Source organism: Cryptomeria japonica, chromosome 4 (assembly GCF_030272615.1).
Source record: "Cryptomeria japonica chromosome 4, Sugi_1.0, whole genome shotgun sequence".
Taxonomy (NCBI): Eukaryota; Viridiplantae; Streptophyta; class Pinopsida; order Cupressales; family Cupressaceae; genus Cryptomeria; species Cryptomeria japonica.
Window position 1 is genome coordinate 704,164,742 of NC_081408.1, and position 21,822 is coordinate 704,186,563.

Sequence of the window (21,822 nt, forward strand, 5' to 3'; positions counted from 1 at the left end):
AAAAGAAAACGGCAGCATTAAACCTGAACTCGCAGATAACCAAATAATATATTTTCTCATAGAAGAAAATCGTATGCTGAAGGCTTCTGACTTCACCATATCAATACAATTTACAGCATTGTTTCAGAGACATTGGAATAACAGTGTCTCTATACAAAAACGATTGTTCAATTGTACGCAATTTTGTGTCAACCAGCGCATGCAATCACCAATGTAAATAAACTCAGTATTTCATCCAAAGTTTTTTGATATGTTCAATACTTGTAATGTGTACAAAGATGTCATGACTTACCAGTCCAGCTTGAATATTAACAAGCAAGATGCAAAATTTTATGAAACTCTAAAAAATTTAACGTTCACCCCCAGTATTCCATGTGTATGCGTATATTAATAGGTTTAACTGATTGTGCAGTCTCTGAATATTTGTAATACGGCTAAGAGCTATACTTACTAATTTTATAACATCCATTAAAAGCTATATGCCCAAATTAGAAGCCAAAAAACTTCACAAAGATGAGAACATTAACGACCTTTAAGGGCAATTAAGAAATAAATCTTCTTTCTGGGAAAAATACAAAATGTAGAAAATAAAGCAGCTATACCTTGATGGCTAAGGCATGCCTTTCATTACATAATAGCCACACAACTTTACAAAGAGAACTATGGATTTCATTTGAAACAAGGACTTGTTCCAGGGACACCACCCACGTTGATCATCCATGTTCTTTGTCAAAACTCAACAATAAAATAAAATCAACGTAATAATGCTTGTATTTCCTGAATGAAATTCAGAACACAATCATATTCATCAGTTACTCATTCCACATATCTGCAAATTCATCAGGTTCCAGCTTGTTCTCAAGTTCGTGTACTTTCCTCCTCTGCTTTGCTTTAATTTTCTTTGCATATTTGCCAGCCTTTTTACGCTTTTCTGCTGCACGAATCTGAGAATGAAAGCAATGTGTTTATCAGACAAGAAACTTATCCAATGCTACAACTGAAACCAATCTAAAACATATATTGTTCCATAGCAGTGACCTGCTAGTAATTGTGGGCTTCCATTTAAGCCTTGAATGCCACCAGCTCAAATTAAAAATCCATGCTAAGATGTATCCCAAAGAAAATACACTTTACTTGTTTTTATCACTTGTATTGCACAATGCTACAACTGAAACCAATCTAAAACATATATTGTTCCATAGCAGTGACCTGCTAGTAATTGTGGGCTTCCATTTAAGCCTTGAATGCCACCAGCTCAAATTAAAAATCCATGCTAAGATGTATCCCAAAGAAAATACACTTTACTTGTTTTTATCACTTGTATTGCACAATGCTACAACTGAAACCAATCTAAAACATATATTGTTCCATAGCAGTGACCTGCTAGTAATTGTGGGCTTCCATTTAAGCCTTGAATGCCACCAGCTCAAATTAAAAATCCATGCTAAGATGTATCCCAAAGAAAATACACTTTACTTGTTTTTATCACTTGTATTGCACAAAAATGTTTCCAAGTCCATGCCTCTTTCTGATCTTAACCTTATACCAGCTAGCCACCAATGCAGGTTGTGACCTTCAGTAATATTAATATAAATATGTAACTCATTTGTTAAGAATCTAAATCCAAAAAGAACAACAAAAAGAGGGAGCAATATTTGAGCAATCAACTGCAATAAATTAGGAAGTTAATGATTCAAGAAGAATACATTCGTACAAATTAGATTGAAATGTAGAATTCAATCTTTAACAACAATTTTAAAGCATTTTCTCCATGCTGTAGCGAAAAGACGTAAGGTCCTTACCAATAGGTTTGGGCATGTGATATTTTTCAAGGAAAAATCTAGTGTTTTTTTAAGTAGAGCTGAACTTGTTGCATGTCTGAGAAAATGTGGAGGGTATCATGAGCTCTTTGTAATTAGTCATTTAGATTGAGTCTTCAAGAATGCATTGTAAATCTGTACATGGGCTTTGGAATTAAAAATAAGTCAACAAAAATTTTAAAATAGGAATTTGACAGAATGGCATGTTTGAGGGCAAATTTCTCTCCAGGTTCGCCCGGATCTGTCTGGGCCTGACCCACAGTCTGTGGGCAGAACCCTGTCCAGACCCACAGTGGACCATACCTGAACCCCAAACCAGGTTCAAACCGGACAGGGACTCAAGTCTCTGGGCAGTGGATCGGTAAAGTTTGTTTGTCCACTTAATGCACAATAATAGAGAATTCTAGACTGGGATAGTGATGTAGATCAGATTGGATAACTAAATATAGATAAATTGTTGTTCCAGGACAGCTCAGATCTTTAGTTATTAATACATTATACTCAAGATAGGAGTATAATTGGAATGATACAATGTCTGTGTGTCATATTGGGGATGAATATGATGCACTAAACCATTTTAACAAAATGTAAAATCACTCATCAATTTGTTTTATGCATCATTTTATTTGATTAGAACAAATAAAATACTGAATTAGTAACAGATACAGTACTCAATGTAGCAGTCATATTGCAAAGTGTTGAATAAATTTTATAATCTTCCCCAAATGCAAGAAACGTGGACTGTTGCCTATCACAACTAAACGATCCAAGAATCAAAACCTTCCAGTGTGCCCCACAAGTTCAACTAGAAACCATGTTGTTGCAAAACAGTGGATGTGCCAAAGGAGTTTGCAATCAATAAATTCAAGTGCTGTATGTAGGTATATAAGAGGGAAAAAGTGAATCAGCCAAATGTAGATGTTTAAATGTAGAAGCATAACCCACTCCCTAATAACTACCAAGCAAGTTTGCTCTAATAAAAACAAAGAAGCGACTACAAGATACCCACCTTATAAATAATCTTTAAAATGTACATCTTATACATTCTTATGGACATGTTCAAGTTAAATGTACTGGATAAGTTTAAAAAGAACATATAACATCAGAAAAAAAATGTAATTGGAAAATCTGGTCCAGTGGATTCTCAAGGTAATATCAGATAAAGATCTCAAGAAAATTCCAACTGAACACATTGGAAAAGTAGCTCTAACATCTTGCCATGTAAGTTCACGAGTGTACTCAGAGAACTTGCCAGAGAAATAGATATAATCAATGCAATCATAGTTAGATACAAATGTTTTGCATCTTTCTATGTTTCTTCTATAATCCAAGCAATCATAGTTAGATACATGTTTGCATACAGTGTAAACTAAAAAAATATTCTTTGAACTTGCTACATACTGCTTCTAATATCAAGCACTTACTATTGGCTACTAATCTGACATTTTATAACGTGTCACTGTAATTAGAAAAATGGACTAAGATATGTTATTATATCCATCATCTTGCTAAGATAGACAGAACAGAATGACCTTAAGCGGTAACTCATCAGGTCTTTCATAGTGGTCAGGAGAAAGTTTTGCAAGTTTGATAGAGTATATTCCTTAAGGCATCTAAACTTACAGATGATCTTTAAGGAGAGTTTACCAGTCAAAATATGTAAAAATATACATATGAAATAATTATGGCAAGTTGCAATAATAAAATGACCGAATATATGAAAAATGATCAAATTACCTGGTTTGGAGAGATGTAGAAAGGATTTTCATATAATGTCTGACCAGTAAAGCTATTACTAAAAATTTTTATTGGATTCAAGCAAAATCGAGGGCCAACCTGAAAATGGAAGACAAATAGTTAGCTGCAACAAAATCAGAACCCATCAAATCCATGAACATCAGAAAATAGTATTTTCACTTTTCAAGCAATTAATAGCAATGATACAGTATAAAATTTTGCAAAAGAAGTAAACCTCTGTAAGAATGATGAGTACTCATACCTCTATAAGAGTCATTTTATCGAAACCACCTCGCTCAATTTTCTCAGTGCCATGATGTGGAACAGTTATCTGAATGTTCAACAGAGCATAAATGTTGTAACAACCAAGGTAAACATGAAAGTTACAAGAACAAGCAACTTTCGCTAAAAAACTTTGCCCAGTTTAAAAGAAATAGTAAACAGAGCTATTTGTCAACAAGTTTACTACTCCTTTGCTTATGTATAAAGAAAATTATCAGCTCAACAAACTAACATGTAGAAACAATCAGTTTGAACACATTTCATGTGACTGAGTGCTGATAGAAAAATTAAATAGACATTTCATGACTTAGCACATCCCCATACTAAATAACAAGTTTAAAAACATTTTTTACTTGGACACAAGTGACACAACCTTATTGTCATGGCTACTTGGTTTGCAAAGCAACGATTACAGTAGTCTTATAATATATTGTTAAGTCGAGGTGTTGTTGAGGTTCTAGATGTAGCCACTATGTTGGTTGGTCATAGTGGTCGGTATTGCATTCTGCAGCTTAATTTACCATGACATTTTACTATTCAGGAGTTAGAATTTAAATGCCATCGAATAAAATATAGGGACTAACACTCCTCGTTCTAATAATATAAGTAAATACCAGTAGGATATAGAGGTGTAACCTTTTTTAATTGTAGTCTAAGCTCTCCATTGTATGCACATGTTATGTTATACTTTTGAGCTTATTTGGTGGATGGGTGCCCCTATATAACAACATTGTGAGTGCTAGCATCTTGTTAGATTTCCCTATTTGTGTTGTTGCTTGCAAGTACACATCATCTGGTATCAAAGCATAATCCTTCCCTACCTACACTCTGTTAAAACTTCCTTTTTTTGGTTGTGTTTCACACTTATTGGCCATCATTATGAATATTTTAGTTTAGCAAAAAATAAATAAAGAAATACAATTTTTATTGTTATGATTGTTGTTCTGATTGATTGGTTGTTTTTCAAAACAATCTATCTTGTTCAAAAGAAAAGAGATGAAAACACACTGATACATCTCTACCTGCACGTGGGCTGTTAATCTAATTAATTTCTCACATTGTATTTTCTATTAAATAAAGCAAGCTTCTTTTATTTGTTTCACTGTACAAAAACAATGGAGACCTTCATTTCAATCATATTTCACCCATTTATGTTAAGATATATTTTCTCTTTTATAAAGCAATTGAAAGTCCTGTGTAATGTCCTCTTTTTGAACTGACAGCATAGGAGAAGCATTGGGCGAATGAACTGGTAGTGCAGGAATTGTTTGGGTCAGTTAAAACACAAAACAAGGCAGATGAGTCAGTTAGGGTCAGTTAAATAAGGATGTATTTGTCAGTTAATTGCCATCATTTGAGGAAGGAGCTTGCTAGTCCAACTGCGATCGATTGAGGACTGGATTGCCTATGATTGAGAAAGCATAGAGAGTTGACACAATGCTGGGAGGAAAAGAAAAAGACACTCGAAATCTAACAAAACAAAACAACAAAGCATTTATTTTCTTGGGCTGGACATTGTGTTTCAGCAGCTGTCACTTGGAGACAAAACCCTTAAGGCATTGAGATCAAACTTTTTAAGGACAGAAACCCTTATACAGTAGGCCAACGTTCAAACTAACATCTAGAATACTATTAGTGTCTAGTTCTATGTACAGCGTTTTAGTTTGATGAATCTCAATTTGATTATGAACTATTTTGAAGAAATATTTAAAAATACAAAAAAATGATTGCTGTAGCATTTCTGGGTATTTATGAATCTGTTTTATAACTGTTGTACTTATAGATTTATTTTATATACATTTAATATAAATTATTACAGTTGCATCAGAGCTAACATCCTGCCAGCCTGTGAATCATCGAGGCAATTTTGTGAAATCTCACAAAAAGAAGGCAGATCTTTTTCATGATACGCTGACAGGAACTCAGAGGAGCCAAGCTAGAACGATCGAGATAGTAGAATGAAAGTTGCAGCTTCAGAGCAGCATATAAAATTCAAACCCAGCTAGAACATTACAAAAAGAAGGAAGGTAACTACAAATAACTGACCACTAGCTACTCCCATTCCAAAGCCTACCAAGCCTATGTTCCTGCAAAAAGATGAGTAAACTGACCTTGAGAATCTGAGATAACCACTGCAGACGAGATGGATACAATCTTTGAGCAACATCAAAGAAGTAGAAGATTTAAAACTACAACATCTTTTGTGTGATGTCCCATTCTCAAACTAAGATTAGTTCCCATAAACATTACCCACTGAGATCATTCAAATTCGAGAAGTCTCCCGTGCAAATGAATTTGTAAATAAGTTTCGAAAAGAGACTAAACAATCTTTATGATCTTTATATCAACCATATCCGAATTAGAGATCCTACAGATCAACTGAGGCAAGTATCGATTTAGCATATTAAGTTTACAAAGGCATCGATGATTGATAAGGAAAAGCAATTGCATTGAGGATGGATAGAAACAATAGACAATGGCATTCTAACAAGCATCGATTAAAAATGAAGATTGATAGATCGATTTAAAGAAAAACTAATCATAAGGTTAGTCAAGCAACGATTAAAGAATTGTATAGCAATAATGATCAACATTCCTTAACGTTATCGTCAAGTAAGTCGGGCATATTTAATCAATAAAGTAGAAAGAAAGACTAGTCGATTTTATGCAGAATTAAGTTGGGAAATGACAGTGATTCTAATATGGACTTATTGGTGAGTTACCACTAACTGATTGAAGGCTAAGGGATGCATTGGCATGTAGGGATCAGATATCGATTATAAGGGTAGCAATTAGTGAAGTCTAAATCGATAATAATATTTGTCATAATATGGTGCAATTAGCATTAATGAGAGGAGGCAATGATAAATAGGCATGTCTTTTGGAATACAACTCTTTAATCATGACCACCTGAAGAGATATTAATAGAGGATCAGAAGTCTCTTCAAGACAGGGAAGTTATTAATCGGATTTCATATTCACAGCACTCAGGGAGCCCTTTTGTCAGCTGAGCACGAGGGAGGGATATCATCCGTCCCACAACAAGGTGAAGTACACACAATTAGACACAGCCCCGCACTATAGCAGGGTATAAAGGTCAATCGGGCACAGCTAGTCGAGTAAGAGATAGTCATCATATCTTCATCACATGATCATATAGAAACAGTAATTATTTCATTCCTATTAAAAATAATCATTATATCGGATTCCACTGACAGTAATTCAAATTCGGATGTTGTACCATAATAAATTTCATTATTTCTATTGAAATATACATATGTAATCAAGCATCAAAACCATTACTAAGGTAGAATGGTTTACTTAGGCAAATTGAAGTTGACTTCATAGTATTTGTTGCAAGCTATAGTTATCCTTTTGAAGACAAACTCTAAGTATCACTAAAAGGGATATTACATTTTGTTAATTACTTGGAGATATTTGGCAAGAAGCCTCAGAAATGGAAAGGCCCAATAGTTGCCAAAATGCCAACAAAAAGGAATTGAAGTAGAAGGCAAACAAATTGAATCCCCTTACTTTTGATGGTGGTAGTAGCAACAAATTCTCACACCAAGAAAGTGTTTTTCTCAATGAACACAATCAGAAATCAAAATTTGCATGTTGAATACAAAATCAAAATATTTTAAACTTTAAAAAAATATTCTAGTTGTTTCTAGCAGTGTCCAAGAAAAACCTATCAAGAATTCAAGCCTTAAAAAGATGCAGTCATTATCTTGTGTGTTTGGGTATTAAGTTGATAATTCAGAACAGCAACAGGCAACAGAACAGTACATTGCTGAGTATGCACCTAAGCATTTTGTAGAGGACTTCTCAGGGTTCCCTATCCCATTCGTCAAGGACTCGAGTGCAGCCATGCATCAAGATACCTTAAAGATCCTAGCCTCACCTTTTTATCATAGTTGAGGAAGTAGACGTTTCTAAGCCTCAACTGTCAATGGCAATTGGACTGAGCTTACAACATTTGATTGGTATGGTGAAGGGTCTAACTTGTGCAAGATAGTGCAGAGTTCCTTTCTCTCAAGTCCAAAATATTTGATCTTGAAATTGAATTAACGATTTGAGATCCTAGGCCATTAAGAGGAAATTATCTGAAGAGAACATACTTCGGAAAGACCAGAGGTACTTGGATGTCACTGCACTACTTGTGGGAAAGCAACTTTGGAAATGGACAATTTGTTATGTTCCCTTTTTGAAATAGCATAGGAGTGGGCATTGAATGAGTGAACTGTCAGCACAGGAATAATTAAGATTGGTCAAATCCCGAAATAAGGCTTATGAGTCAATTAAGAGTCCTTTAAATAAAGAGGAATTTATCAGTTAATTGCCGAAGGAACTTGTTAGTCAGAGTGCCATCAATTGAGGACTGGATTGCCTATGATTGAGGAAGCATGGAGTACATAGGCAGTGCTAGGAGGAAAATTAAATGACACTTGAAGTCTGACAAAAAAAAACTCATTTCTTGTCCTGGGCTGGATGTTGTGTTTTGTTGAGATCAAGCTTCTTGAGGATAGAAAACCTTAAGCAGCAGACCACCATTCAGACCAACATCTGGAATACCAGTAGTGTCCAGTTCTGCATGTGGGTGTGTTTAGTGCACTGTATTAGTTTGATAAAACTCAACTTGCTTATATGCTGTTTTAAAGAAATATTAAAAAATACAAAAATATTTATTGCTGTAGTATTTCTGGGTATTTCTGGGTTTGTCATATTATTGCTGTTCTATTTCTGGATGTGTCTGGATTTGTTTTATTACTGCTGTAATATGTCTAGGTTCTTTTATGAGCATTTAGTAGAGGTTACTATGGTCAGACCATATTCACCATTGAATACTCTTTGTATAAAAGAAGTAAGATGGGTAATGGGCAACAAACAAAGCGTGTTCAGAGATATTTTCCATTGCCGCATTGGCTAAGAGCATATTATGCTCCAACTCTGGCAATCATGCTCAAGATGGCCAATTGACAGAGCCACTTCTACAACCAATCATCTTGTGCTCAAGGCACTATCAGGCATCTGCAGGGAGCCGCTTGCAAGCATGTATAACAATGGCAAGCAAATGGCAATGTCTTTCTGGTAGGATTCACCAGTCATGCACTAAGTAAGCAAGAGCATAGCATGGTACTCCAGAGAGCCATTGTCATACCTTCAACCTAAACCCAAATCCAGAGATATTGTCATTGGGCTCCTATAGAAATAAGTTGATTAATGTACCGCATAACCCTTCAAGATTTTGAGCTAACTTAAGATCATGACTACTACTTATCTACAGCAGAAGCCAAGGCGAGAATTCCCATTACCACAGCACCAATGTGTAGGCATCTATATACCACCCATGCAAGTAACACCTTCTCCATATAAAACTATTACACTTAATTTAGCAGCCAAAAGTTACCAAGCAGAAATCAAGCATTTGTGTACAAGAATGGACGTTTTAGCATATTGCAACATATCCTTATTAAATACCTAAGAAGGCTATGATACAACCCTAAAACTACCTCTTACAGTGTATAAACTTACCTGGTAATTCCGAAACCAGATGTGATTATCAACAATGGAGAAAACAAAGACATGATCGAAGAAAGGCTTTGATTTCCTGTGATCTTTTGGTGTGCCAAAGATCTGCAAAGAACCGGTACAAATGTCAACATATAAAATTTTCTCACCAATAGTGACACCATAGTTATAAACTTATAACTGCAAAACAATAATGAATCTGAAAGAGATTTTGACAGTCAATAAATAGCATGTAAGGAAACTGAACCTACTGAATACACAATAAATCAACCATTCCATGTCCTCAAAATCAGACAATTGTTTAAAGCGAAAAATCTTCAGTAACTGTTGGACACATACTGGTCACCTTATTCCTTAAACAAAAATCAAAAAATTGCCCTCCTGGTTTTTGTCATGCCTGTTAGTGAAAAGATTTTCTTCCAGATTATCTACCTGTTTCATGTTTACCTAAGAGAGAATCATAGCAGTGACCTTCTCTCATCTTTCATGGTATATTCTAAATCTGTTCTAAGAAACTAATTATGATAAGCATCAACAAAGATACTAGAATACTTCATAATTTAAGCCAGGGTACAGAAAAAAAATGCATGTTCACAATCCACATTAAACAATGTTCAAAAACTTCCCATTCAAGGGTTAATAGATTCTTCAAGAAAAATAAAGCAAAGAAAATGTAAGGCTCCAAATAGAGTAGTAATTTTTTATGGGGCTTTGAAAGGTAACCTGGGAATAGAAAGTGCAGGATATGTAGTAAGAGATTTGTAGGAGGAATTTGAACTAGGGGGTATGAAACCTTTGGGCCTAAAGACAAACAATGAAGCAAAATGGGAAGCCCTAAGAGCAGATATCCAAGTGACATTTATGACAGGCCATAGAGAGAAAAATTGAAGGAAGTTCTCAAATAATGGTAAATGCATTGAATAAAGCTTATTGGCCAAATTGAAAACTACGAACTCTATTAGAAGAAATGTTGCCTTGGATAAAAGAATTGACAATGTGAAGGTGAATAATTGCTTTAGAGAGCAGAATGGCATAGCTGATTTTCTTGCAAACCAACATATAAATCTAATAGAATATTCTTCTGTGGAAAGTACTGATACATCTGATTTGCTCAACGCCTTCAATGAATAAGAGATCAGGTTATTTGCTATATTGCTCATAATGGCAAGTGAATACTAAGGAGATTGTGGTGTCCATTTTGTATGCATAGAGAAAGGAATTTGATAAATGAAAACAAGAATATTTTATGTTCTGAGATGCTGTAACAGTAAAATAAGATGAGATATTCAATCTTATTGTTGGTGTGTGGTTGCTGCATTATTGGTCTGGGGGTATTGGATATCAAGTGCTACAACTTCTGGAAGCTTTTTCTAGGTGGGATTGTTATAGTAGCAACTGGTAAAGCAACTAAGATCCTTTGAGCTATGGATAAGTTACAGACCAACTGCTTGAATGTTCGAAACTAAGGTTTTTAAAGCCATTTTGGAAGCTGGTGGTTTAGAGGACAGTAAGGTTTAAACTCGAACCATGATTTTAAACAAACACTTCAGCTAGCAGTTCACAATAAGGAGATAAGGAGAGCATTCAAGCTATGTTGATGTGTCTGCAAGAGGAGGTGGTTTATGAGGGTGAAGTGATGAAGGAAAAATAAGAGAAGTCCGTTAGAGATGAGAAAGGCAAACAGAAAGCGTTGGATGCCAAAGTGGAATTTAGGGCAATGCAAGAGGAGGTTAGAGATCTAATCGCAAATGTCCATGCCCTTTAAGGATTTGAACTTGGGTTCATAATTAAAAAAAACATGGCGATTACTAATCACAGAGACATCTTAGAGATTTCCAATGGTTTTTTAAGCCATTCTGGGAGCTGGTGGTTTAGAGGATGGTAAGGTTCAAACTCAAACCATGATTTTAAACGAACACTTCAGCTAGCAGTTCACAATAAGGAGATAAGGAGAGCATTCAAGCTATGTTGATGTGTCTGCAAGAAGAGGTGGTTTATGGGAATGAAGTAATGAAGGAAAAATAAGAGAAGTCCATTAGAGATGAGAAAAGCAAACAGAAAGTGGAGGATGCCAAAGTGGAATTTAGGACAATGCAAGAGGATAGAGATCTAATGGCAAATGTCCATGCCCTTGAAGGATTTGAACTTGGGTTCGTAATAAAAAAACACAGTGATTACTAATCACAGAGGCATCTTGGAGATTTCCGACGGTTATACCTTGCCACTACTAGAAAATGATATTCTAAACAGGGATATATCTACGGTCTTCAGTTTTCTGGGCTGGAAAAGGCAGTAGGTCTATTTTGCAAATAATGAAGTTCATGCTTATATCTAGGAATGCAGTTTACAACTAAGCATATGATCACTGGTACTCGGCTCAGGCAGGTGGCAGCATGGCTAATTGAGGTTTGGCTGAACTTATATGATATGAACATTTTTATCTCTCTTGGCTACACCTAGGTGGTGGGTGGTACTAGTTGTTCTCTGTTATTATGCCTTTTAAGTTTTATGTTATATAGGTTGTGATAATCATGCTTCATTAACATTCCTATGCCCATGTATAAGGTTGTTCACACAGTTTTAGTTCTCTATATGGTTTTAACATATGCTGTTAACAGAGAGAGGGCTCCATATACAAAACCCCAATAATATATCTAAATAAATTGCTCAAAAACTTTCGCCAATACAAAAACTAATATTTGCAGGGATGTTATATCCTATGTGCCTTTGCTATTATGAAACAACACATAAATCAAACTTAACCAAACTAATATGCCCTGCAAAAAGATGCGGTTAGCTCCCTTCAAGGTTATTCCTAGAACATGCAATCAGCTAACAAATTCAAGTAGGTAATTAAAAGCCCATTTAACCAGCAAATTTCCAATTCATGTGGTGCTTTATCAAGATTTATGAAAAGTTTGAAGATTAAAAAGATAAAAATAATGTTAAATATTAAAAAGTCACTGTTGGAACACATTAGTGTAAGTATTAAAATAATTTCCAGTTTTTTATCAAACTAAACCTTATTTTAGTCAATCTTATTGGCCTATATTTTTTGACCAGTGATTCACAAGAAGCATCTATCACATACATGAATAATCCATATAGCACAACAGTTGCAAAAGGTTTTGCAAATGGGTAGCAAGCGAAGTGGACTTGATCATGAAGGGGACTCGACGTTTAAGCACGCTTAGTTGGACTAGTGGGATGGGTGACCTTCCAAGAATTCCCAATGTTTCACCCTTGTGACTATCCCCTAGAGTGCAATGAGTGCCCCATGGATCATTCATGCTAACAAGAGATGGATTCTTGTGAACCACTACTCTCAAAATATAGGTCAATGGATGACTCAAAAACTATGCAAATAAATCATCACATTATTTGACACAATGAGAAAAACCACCTACATGATAATGAATGAGCTAAGAAGCAATATAATGAACAATTAATAAAGCACAACACTTGAAGGTTTTGCAAATGGAGTAGAAAGATAAGTAGGCTTGGTCTTTAGAGAAACTCCATGGTTAAGAATGCTTGAGTCGAAGTAGGATTAACAAGTAACCTCTTGGGAAGTCTCAATGCTTCCCCATATGAGCATCACCGAGATTCAACAAATGATATGTAAACCAATCGTGCTCACGAGATAGATGCCTATGAATCACTAGTCATGAAATATGGGTAATATGGATAGAGGAGATTGACTCAAAAACCATGCAACTAAATCTTTAATAAAACATCCATAATTTATGCACCGTGGAAAATCACCTACTAGATAATGGATGAACTAAGCAGTGCCACAATGAAGGGTTCATAAGTCACAACACTAGTCAAAGGTTTTGTAAATGTGATAGAAAGCTAAATAGGCTTGATCTTGAGGAAATTTTATGGTTAAGTGTGCTTGAGTTTTAGTATTGGGATGGGTTACCTCCCAAAAAGTCATGATGTTTCACCCATGTGGGCATCACCTAGATGCAATGAGTGCTATATGGACCATTCATGTTCATGAGAGATGGCTTGTTGTGAACCAAAATTCATAAAATATAGGTAAGGGAGATTGACTGAAAAACTAAACAATTAAATCCTAAAAAAACATCACATAATTTGACAAACTAAAAAATACCTCCTGCTTGTAAAACTTCCAATTCTTCTAGTTTTATATTTTCACTTTCTATTAAAATAGTTTTAAAATTTGACTTTCCAAATTTTTGTCAGCAGCATGTAAATGAATTCTTAATGTAACATGGAATAAAAAGAATCCCTTTACAACACCATATCACCAAATATCAGCAATTCTAAATTTCTCCTCTTACAGGAAATCGCTTGAAGTTTGATAGCTTTTCCAAAACCATTGAGAACATGCAACTGCATATTTCCATAACATGGAATATAAATATTGAAAAAATCTGTGACATATCCTACTTGAGTGATAATCTCTTTCAAGAGCTGCCAATGAGGTTGTGTATCAAAATCTGATGCAAATGTCAGAATAGGTCGTGAACCTTTAAGATGGTTCCCTGTCAGCTTGAGTTCTTCCATTGTGTGAACTGCAGATAATAGCATAAAAATTATCAAATAACTTTAACCATTAACACCCAAACAGAGTAGAAACATTCATGAAACTATTATTAGTTATTTTTTGGAAACCATATCATATGCGTGATAAGCTGAAATCACAATTTAATTTACAAGTTGACAGTAAACATTAAACTCTACAATACAAATGAAGCACACAATCAAAAATTTCCAAGATCAATAAAATATAACAATATGATACATTCCTACAGCTATAACTTTTTTTTTTGCATCCCTCATTATTTAAAATGAAAACTAATTAGCTTTCTGAAGGTCCATTTAGGTATGAAGTTACCAGACCTACAGGGCAGCTGAGCTTACCAGCATTAACCAAAAATTTAACTGAAGGCCCATTTGGGCACTTCGCCATCCACAAGTAGAGGTCTTTACGCTTCCTGCACTGAAGAAAATATAAAATTTAAATTAGTACAAATCATATACAAAAATAATCATTAGATGTTGCTTCTGGCAAAACCTCCAGTAAAATTAGCTTTCATTAAAACAAACTCTGGAAAGAAGCTCTGGAAAGCTCGCTTCATAAAAGAACAGAAGAGCTGGTAAACTGTTTCATAAAGAGGGTTTTCTGACATCAAAGAAAATGTATAGCACAAAGAAGTTTGATGATTCTTCTTAAAACTGAGTTCAACTAACAGAATGTAGGATGCATTTAATGGAAACTCAATTCTTCAAAGTTGCAAACTACAAATTGGAAAGTGCACACTGGGCAAACAATTCTTAAAACAAAAGGAATGCCCAAGCATGCAATGGGTAAATAGAAAGTTGCCCTGTTCTGCACCTAACTGCCAATTCAAAGCCCAAATACAAATATTTCCTAAAAACCAGAGCCAATATATACACAGTATGAAGTCCCTGCAGTAAATATATATGAGAAGAGATATTGGCAAGCTAAAACAGATAAACCAAAGCTATTGAGGAGGAAGCAGAATTAAACCTAGATCACACATAGCTAAACCCTAAGAAAGTCAATACACTACATGACAGATGAAATCATCATTGAACAGCTTGTGCTCCTTAATGACAAAAGCATGCAAAAGAAAAGTCAGCAAAATAACAATTGTAGATCTAAAGAGTAAAAATCTTTAGAAAAAACTGGTAGAAGATTTCTATGCAGTTGTTCCAAAAACTTTATACTCTTCATCTCATAAAATGTGAAAACTTTATGTTCTTAACCATAGATTCTTCATTGAGTGAATTTCCTATAGGCAAAATTCAAATTCTGGCACATATCTAAAAAGCCTTTCAGCTATGTTTATTTCTGTTCTAACTATACTTTGGCATTAATAATGATGCCTTAAGCATTTATGGTGCTACTCCAATTTGTTTATCAAGCAATATAGCAACACTTACAAAGGGCCACATTTATTGACTTACTGAAAAAACAATAGAGCATCAAATTTTCCTTTGCAAATCATTTTTTATTCCTGATAGCCAGAAAATGGCTCTCAAATTAACATGAAAGAAATCCATATCAGGGACCACTGATTTCAGACAGCCCCCATTAGTATCTCAGTTGGAAAGACAAAATATATACAAGTAATATAGAACTGCCACCTTTCATTGCTCACATACCTCAAAGAAGAGACAGCCCGTACAATTCTGAAGTTCCACCAGCTCATTCAAAGTGGCACCCTTGTTTTCCTTGGACTCAACCTTATTATCCTTCTTGCAATGGGGTAACAGGGAAACTATATCCATCATCAAGTGCCGATATCTACACACAAATCCAAATCCCAATAATTCAGTCTTTCAGACATGCTTAAAAATGCTGTTGACAATATTAAAAGCACAAATATAAAATATATGCCAGCTGCTGCTTGTTGATTAAACTTCCATTCAAAATAATACAGATAGGTAAAAGCATTCAAGGAATTGTAGAGTAACTGTAATGAGTATGGATTGGTAGTAATGTCAAAAAGTGTAACCGTAATGAGTATGGATTGGTGATAATGTCAAAAGAATGGCAGTATAATGGTAATGAAAGATAACATGGCAACTGAATCCTCATCAACCAAATTCAATGCCCAAAACTGCATATTGTTTGATTGATTACTCACGATATGTTCAGTTGTAATGTAGACTGAATAATGCATACAGATAGGTAATAGCATCCAAGTAATTTTAGTCTAACTGTAACGGATGTAATTCAAAAATGAGTTTGTTCAAATGGTAATGGGGTAAAATGGCAACAAAAACTATCATCAAGTGCCAACGTCTACAAGCAAGTCCAATCCCCAAGATTCTAGACATTGTTCACAAATGTTTTGGACAATATAAAACAAGAAAAGAAAAACATATGGACACTGCTTACTTATTTATTGAGAAACATATTCAATTGTAATACAGATTGGATAAGGTAATACGGATATGTAATTATATCCAAGGGGTTGTAGTGTAATTGAATGGATATATACTGATAATATCGTCAAACGGGTTGCAATCTACTGGCAATGGGTACCAGGGCAACTGAATCTGTCATCATGTTCCAAAATCTACAAGCAAATCCAATCCCCAAAATTCTAGCTGCCGCTCGCCAATATTCCCGCCAATATACAACAAGGCGGATAAAAAACAGTTGAGATTGGTTTCTTATTTGTGGAAAATAAATTCAATTGTACTGCAGATCGGATGAATCCAAGAAATTGCCGAGCACAAGTAAAATTGTGTCAAGTTGCCCTGTTGCAATAAGGACAATAATTACTCCGGGTGACATGCGGTAAGCTTTTTCTCTAACTATTATGAAGTCTATCAATCGGAGAAATAACTCCAGCCTACGTGTGGTGAAGTTGTGAGGTGATCTTCTGGCACAACCAATTTGGCACAATTGGAGTTTACAAATATTAAAAATGCGGTCCAAGCATATCCACCGCTGAGTTATATTGCAGCTCATAACCTTGCCCAAATTAACGAGGTTCATAAAAAACATGTACGGTGACTGGAAGTGTTTTCTAACCGAGAAACCATAAAAGAAGGGGATTTAGAGATTACCGGTAAACAATGCGTCGTGAACATATGACCAAGATCTTCTCCCTGTTGAGAAATATTCGTTTTTCTGAGTCATTTGCATTGTTCTCTTTATCTTTCTCTTCTTGAGGTGGTGCTTTCCATCCGAGAAGAGTTCGCTTAGGACGTGCATTTTCCTCCTCCTTTGAGGTTTGAATTTCTTCTGATTTTTCTGGTTGCTTCCGCTTCTTACCCATCTTTCAGTTCAAATATGCCTCAACAAAATATCTCCAACCAAAAACAACAAAAAATAAGAACCTTTAGACCCAACCAAAACCCTAATAATACCCTTAAACCCTAGGGCGAAACTCAAAATTTATGGACAGAGCCTGCAAGAGATTCATATATAAATGGAATGACTGAAAACAAATTTGACACACTCGATTAAAATCAAAGACTAGAAACAATAGTGAATATCTCGATGTCTGCATTCTTTTAGGTTTTAGGTAATTGAAGCCTTACCATTTTCATTTAGATGTTAAGTCTGGGGCATTTAACAAGTGTTTTTAAATCCTTAACATTGATTTCACTTAGTTATTGTGTTTTATTTTGGGAGGGTTTTTTTCCGGGTAATTGTAGGAAAGAGGAGGAGAGATGTGATATTGTAAAGATCAAATCACACTTAAGGGCGTGATTAATTGTATACAAATTATAGAATATTAGATGTAAGGGTTTAGGGTTGTTTAGTTTTAAAATGGATGATAGAAGAATAATATTGATAATGTTTTAAATTGATTCATTATTTTGTTTGATGTTGTTTTTGGAATGACACTCGCACAGTTTATTCTACTAACCAAATTTATGGATTGTGAAAATTTTATATCATTGATTCATCATTTTTTTTAAATTAATTGTCTTGATCTAATGCATGTGTCAAACTTTAAAACTAGCATAGAAAATGATAAAAGTCAATCTCAAGTGTTGCAAAACCTAATTTAACAAGTAAAATTGATTTATCACATGAACGACAAAATGTGTGTTCGAAGAACAACTTGTTTATGCCTTTGTGGTATCCAAATTTGTTAAGGTGGTATCTAGCAGCATTATTTGAGAGTTTGCCTACTCAGTATTTGAATGTGTTCTCCTAGGTCAAACTCCTTAGTAGTTAAGATTGATAATAATGAGCAATATCAAAATAATATGCACAAACATGTAAATGGTCTATGCGATGATGATGGGATCTAATTCTTTATTATCTTTTAGAAAATGCAAGGCTTCCTTACAAACTTAATACTTCGCATTCAAAAAATCCTTCTTGTGTGGCTGCTCTTGTGGGTCTTTGGAATTCTATCCCCAAGCCTAAAGAGGGTGACTCTTATAGAGAATGGTGGTACTATGCTATTTCACAATGCACTGAATTCCTGCAAGCCTTTGGAAAGAGAATGGTGTTGCAACGTAACGTAGGGAAAAATCTCTCAAAGAAAAGCTTGAACATAATAGAAATTTATTGAATATCAAGCTAGATGACATAAATCCGCAATCTTCTATAGCTTCTTTGGAAGTACAAATTTGAAAAAGGGACAACTATAAGGGTCAAGGTGCAAAAATCAAAGCTAGATTACATTGGGCTAAGGAGGGTAACGAGGGCTCCAAATGTTTCTTAGTTTCCTTAACCACAAACATAAAAAAGAGTATATTGGAGCAATTCAAGATGAGAAGGGCCTTCTTCACACAAAAGCAAAAGAGATTACAACCTTGTTTCAGAAATATTATGAGAATCTTTTTAAAGAAGATTCACTTTGGCATGATGTTCAAACTATTTTGGAAGATATTATAAAAGATCATATCCCAAAGAAATTGGATGCTAATTATAGCCAATTTTTAGATAGCAACCTCTCCATTAAAGATCTTGAGCATGTTATTTTTTTCTATGGCTACTAATAAAAGCATGGGTATAGATGGACTTTCAATGGAGTTGTATCAAACAATGTGGTAATTTATTAGAGATGATTTTTATATGTTGTATTTAGAAGCTTTGGAGTCGGGCTCATTAGGGCCATATATTAATAGGGGTCTCATCAAATTAATTTCTAAAGGAAAGAATTAAGATATGATTGTTGGATGGCATCATATTACCTTGCTTAAAACATCTTACAATTTATTGCCAAAGCACTTGCTACAAGGATTAAACGTGTGGCTCAAGGTATTGTTAGAGTTGAGCAAACAGGGCTCCCTAGGGGGAGATATATTCTTGATAACCTTATTCTCACATGGGAAACTTTAGAATGGTCTCAACAATCAAGTCAAAATGCTATCATAATCAAGTTGGATTTTGATAAGGCATATGATAGAATGCGTTGGAGATAATTTCTCCTCAAAATATTGCAATGGTTGGGGTTTGGCTCCAAGTTATGTAAACATGTTGAAATGCTGTTTAAATATGTCAGTGCTCGACTAATAGTTAATAATGAGATATTTGACACCTTCCCACTTCAACACTTAATTATACAAGGATGTCATTTATCTCATTTTCTTTATGTCTTGGATGTTGATGCACTTGGTTATTTGTTGCAAAAATGCAATTAGATGGGTTTAATCAAGGGTATCTCTCCTCCTTGTAATGTTGTGGTCATGAATTCACATTTTGTTGATGATAGCATGCTTTTTCTTCAAAATTCAGAAGAAGAGATTTCGAATGCTATGCATGTTATTAATCTTTATTGCTCGGTTTCAGGGTCTAAATTAGCACATCACAAAATTGAGTTCCTCATGACACAAATTGATAAAGCTCCTTGTTGGATCCCCTCAAAATGGAAGCAAATTAAACATGGTTAATCTCTCATTACTAGGGCATTTCCTTTTTGTTTGGGTGTATCTATTTTTGAGATGTGGAAATGGTTCCTTAATAAACTGAAAATTAAGTTATTTTCTTGGGGAAACAAGTTTTTATCCTTAGTCAGCAAGATTCAAGTGATCAAACGATTTTTCTTGGCCTCACATGTGTATTATTCATCGTGTTGGATGCCCTCAAAAAAAAGTTATGATGACCTAATCAAACTTGTGTGTCATTTCCTTTGGTCTAATTAGAGTGGTATTGTTGGTTTCAAATACACCTCATGGTTGCATTGCATTCAACCAAAAGCTAAGGATGGGTTAGGCATATTGGATCCCAAAACACAAAGAGTTTATCTAGCAGTAAAATGGATAATTCGAGCTATTGCTAGGGATGAACCATGAAAAATCTTGGTTTGTTTTCATTTTAGCTAGGCCTTAGTTAAAAGCAAATGGTAAACTATCATGTGGGAGAACAAAATATTGATGGCTCATTTCTTTTATATTAGAGCTTCACCTTCTTTACAATCTATTTGGAAGGCATGGCAAAAGTGTGCAAATACTTAAATTGGAAAAATTATTCACTACAACATGGTTTTAGTTTTAGCTCCTTTTCTATATGGTTCTAACATATTGGTCCAATATCAAGGACAACCTCTTGCTATTTCATTTAAAAGGTAAGCTTACCTTTTATTTAAGAAAGGAGTCTGTTAGTTTGGAGATCTATGGGACTTTGCTACCATGGAATGGGATAATTAGTCAAATCTGCAAAGGAAGTTTGGGTTAAGTAATAGGCTCAAAGGATTTATTAGATCTTTCTAATACCCTTGGTCCCTGTTGATCTGGTCATGAAGATTTGCAACCCTTTTAAATATAATTTTTTCAAGGATCGGTGATGGTTTTCAAAGCATTAGTTTGTATTCTTCCCATTATTTAAGAAATATATCTAAGGTTTTATGCTTGTTTCACCTTTAAAACTCAAACTGAATCAAAAAAGGAAATACAAATTTCAAGAGAAAACTTGGAGAAAGTTAAGTGCACAAATCTGGTAGTCTAAAGTGGAAGCTAATGCTTAGGTTTTAGCCTCGAATCTATCTTACATTTCAAACATCCCGTGGGTGACCAGTTGAGATGTATGATGACCCAACTAGATAAGTGTGTATTTTGTCATCAAATTGTGAAAATATGAAACATTTTTAAATTTATCCATGCCATCTTTGATCATACTCTTTGTTGGAAAGAAGTAATCTTAGGCTTACATCTTCAAAAGATCATTGTTCCTGATTCTAATCAAAGGCATATTATTTTGTTTAACATTTGGAAAAGTAGATGTATGGTTGTCTTTTCAAACCATGAGATTCATCATGAAGGTGAAATGCTAAGGTTTTACTCTAACATTACTTTTTTAGACTATGTTTTTGTGTTCTCAGTTGTAGGAAAGACATAAAATCCATGTCAAGATCAACAAGATTCACTTGGATATGATCAAATTCTAGCTGCTACAACTTCATAGAGTTAACATTCTATGTTCAAAACAACTACAACAAATGCTTAAATTCTATATTTAAGATTTTGTTAAGACATCGAGTTGTAATAGGCTTACCATGTTCATTTGTTTTGTTTTTTCAGGCTAATACATCCATATCATTTTTGTAGTTGTTCTTTGTAATCTTGTAGCTTACTTATAGTTGTTACTGTTTTTTGGGGACGGTGTTCTCTATCATTCTTGCTAGTTTATTTCTACCAACTAATAGTTGCCTTCTTTTTTATGTATTCTATTATATTGCTCGATTCAATATAAAAAATGTGCTTTTACAATTCTCCTTGATGTCCAATATATTTTTATGATGAATTAATTGCATATTGAATGTTTTTAAATAGTGTTCAACACAACATCAAGTCAAACAAACATGTGTCAAACTAACTCATGATAGTTAGTAGAAAAGAGTTAGAAATTTGTAAATTAAATTTAAAGATTTGAACTTTGGAGTTATTTGAGTTTGAGGGGTAATGTAATGTCCCCTTTATTTTGACCTTAGAATATAATTAAATGATTAAAATTTAAGTTGCCAAAAAAATGAATAGG

General features: G+C 34.4%; 1 protein-coding gene across 1 annotated transcript; it reads right to left on the bottom strand.

Annotated features, from left to right (window-relative positions):
• Nucleotides 1–537: 537 nt before the first annotated feature.
• LOC131875518 (ribosome biogenesis protein BRX1 homolog 1-like) lies at nt 538–17,334 on the bottom strand. Its single transcript, XM_059220097.1, has 8 exons — nt 16,950–17,334; nt 15,534–15,675; nt 14,265–14,343; nt 13,791–13,915; nt 9,375–9,476; nt 3,820–3,888; nt 3,558–3,656; nt 538–944 (listed from the first exon to the last, which is right to left on the bottom strand). The coding sequence occupies exons 1-8, from the start codon at nt 17,159–17,161 to the stop codon at nt 813–815; spliced, it is 960 nt and encodes a 319-aa protein (XP_059076080.1). The 5' UTR covers nt 17,162–17,334; the 3' UTR covers nt 538–812.
• Nucleotides 17,335–21,822: the final 4,488 nt, after the last annotated feature.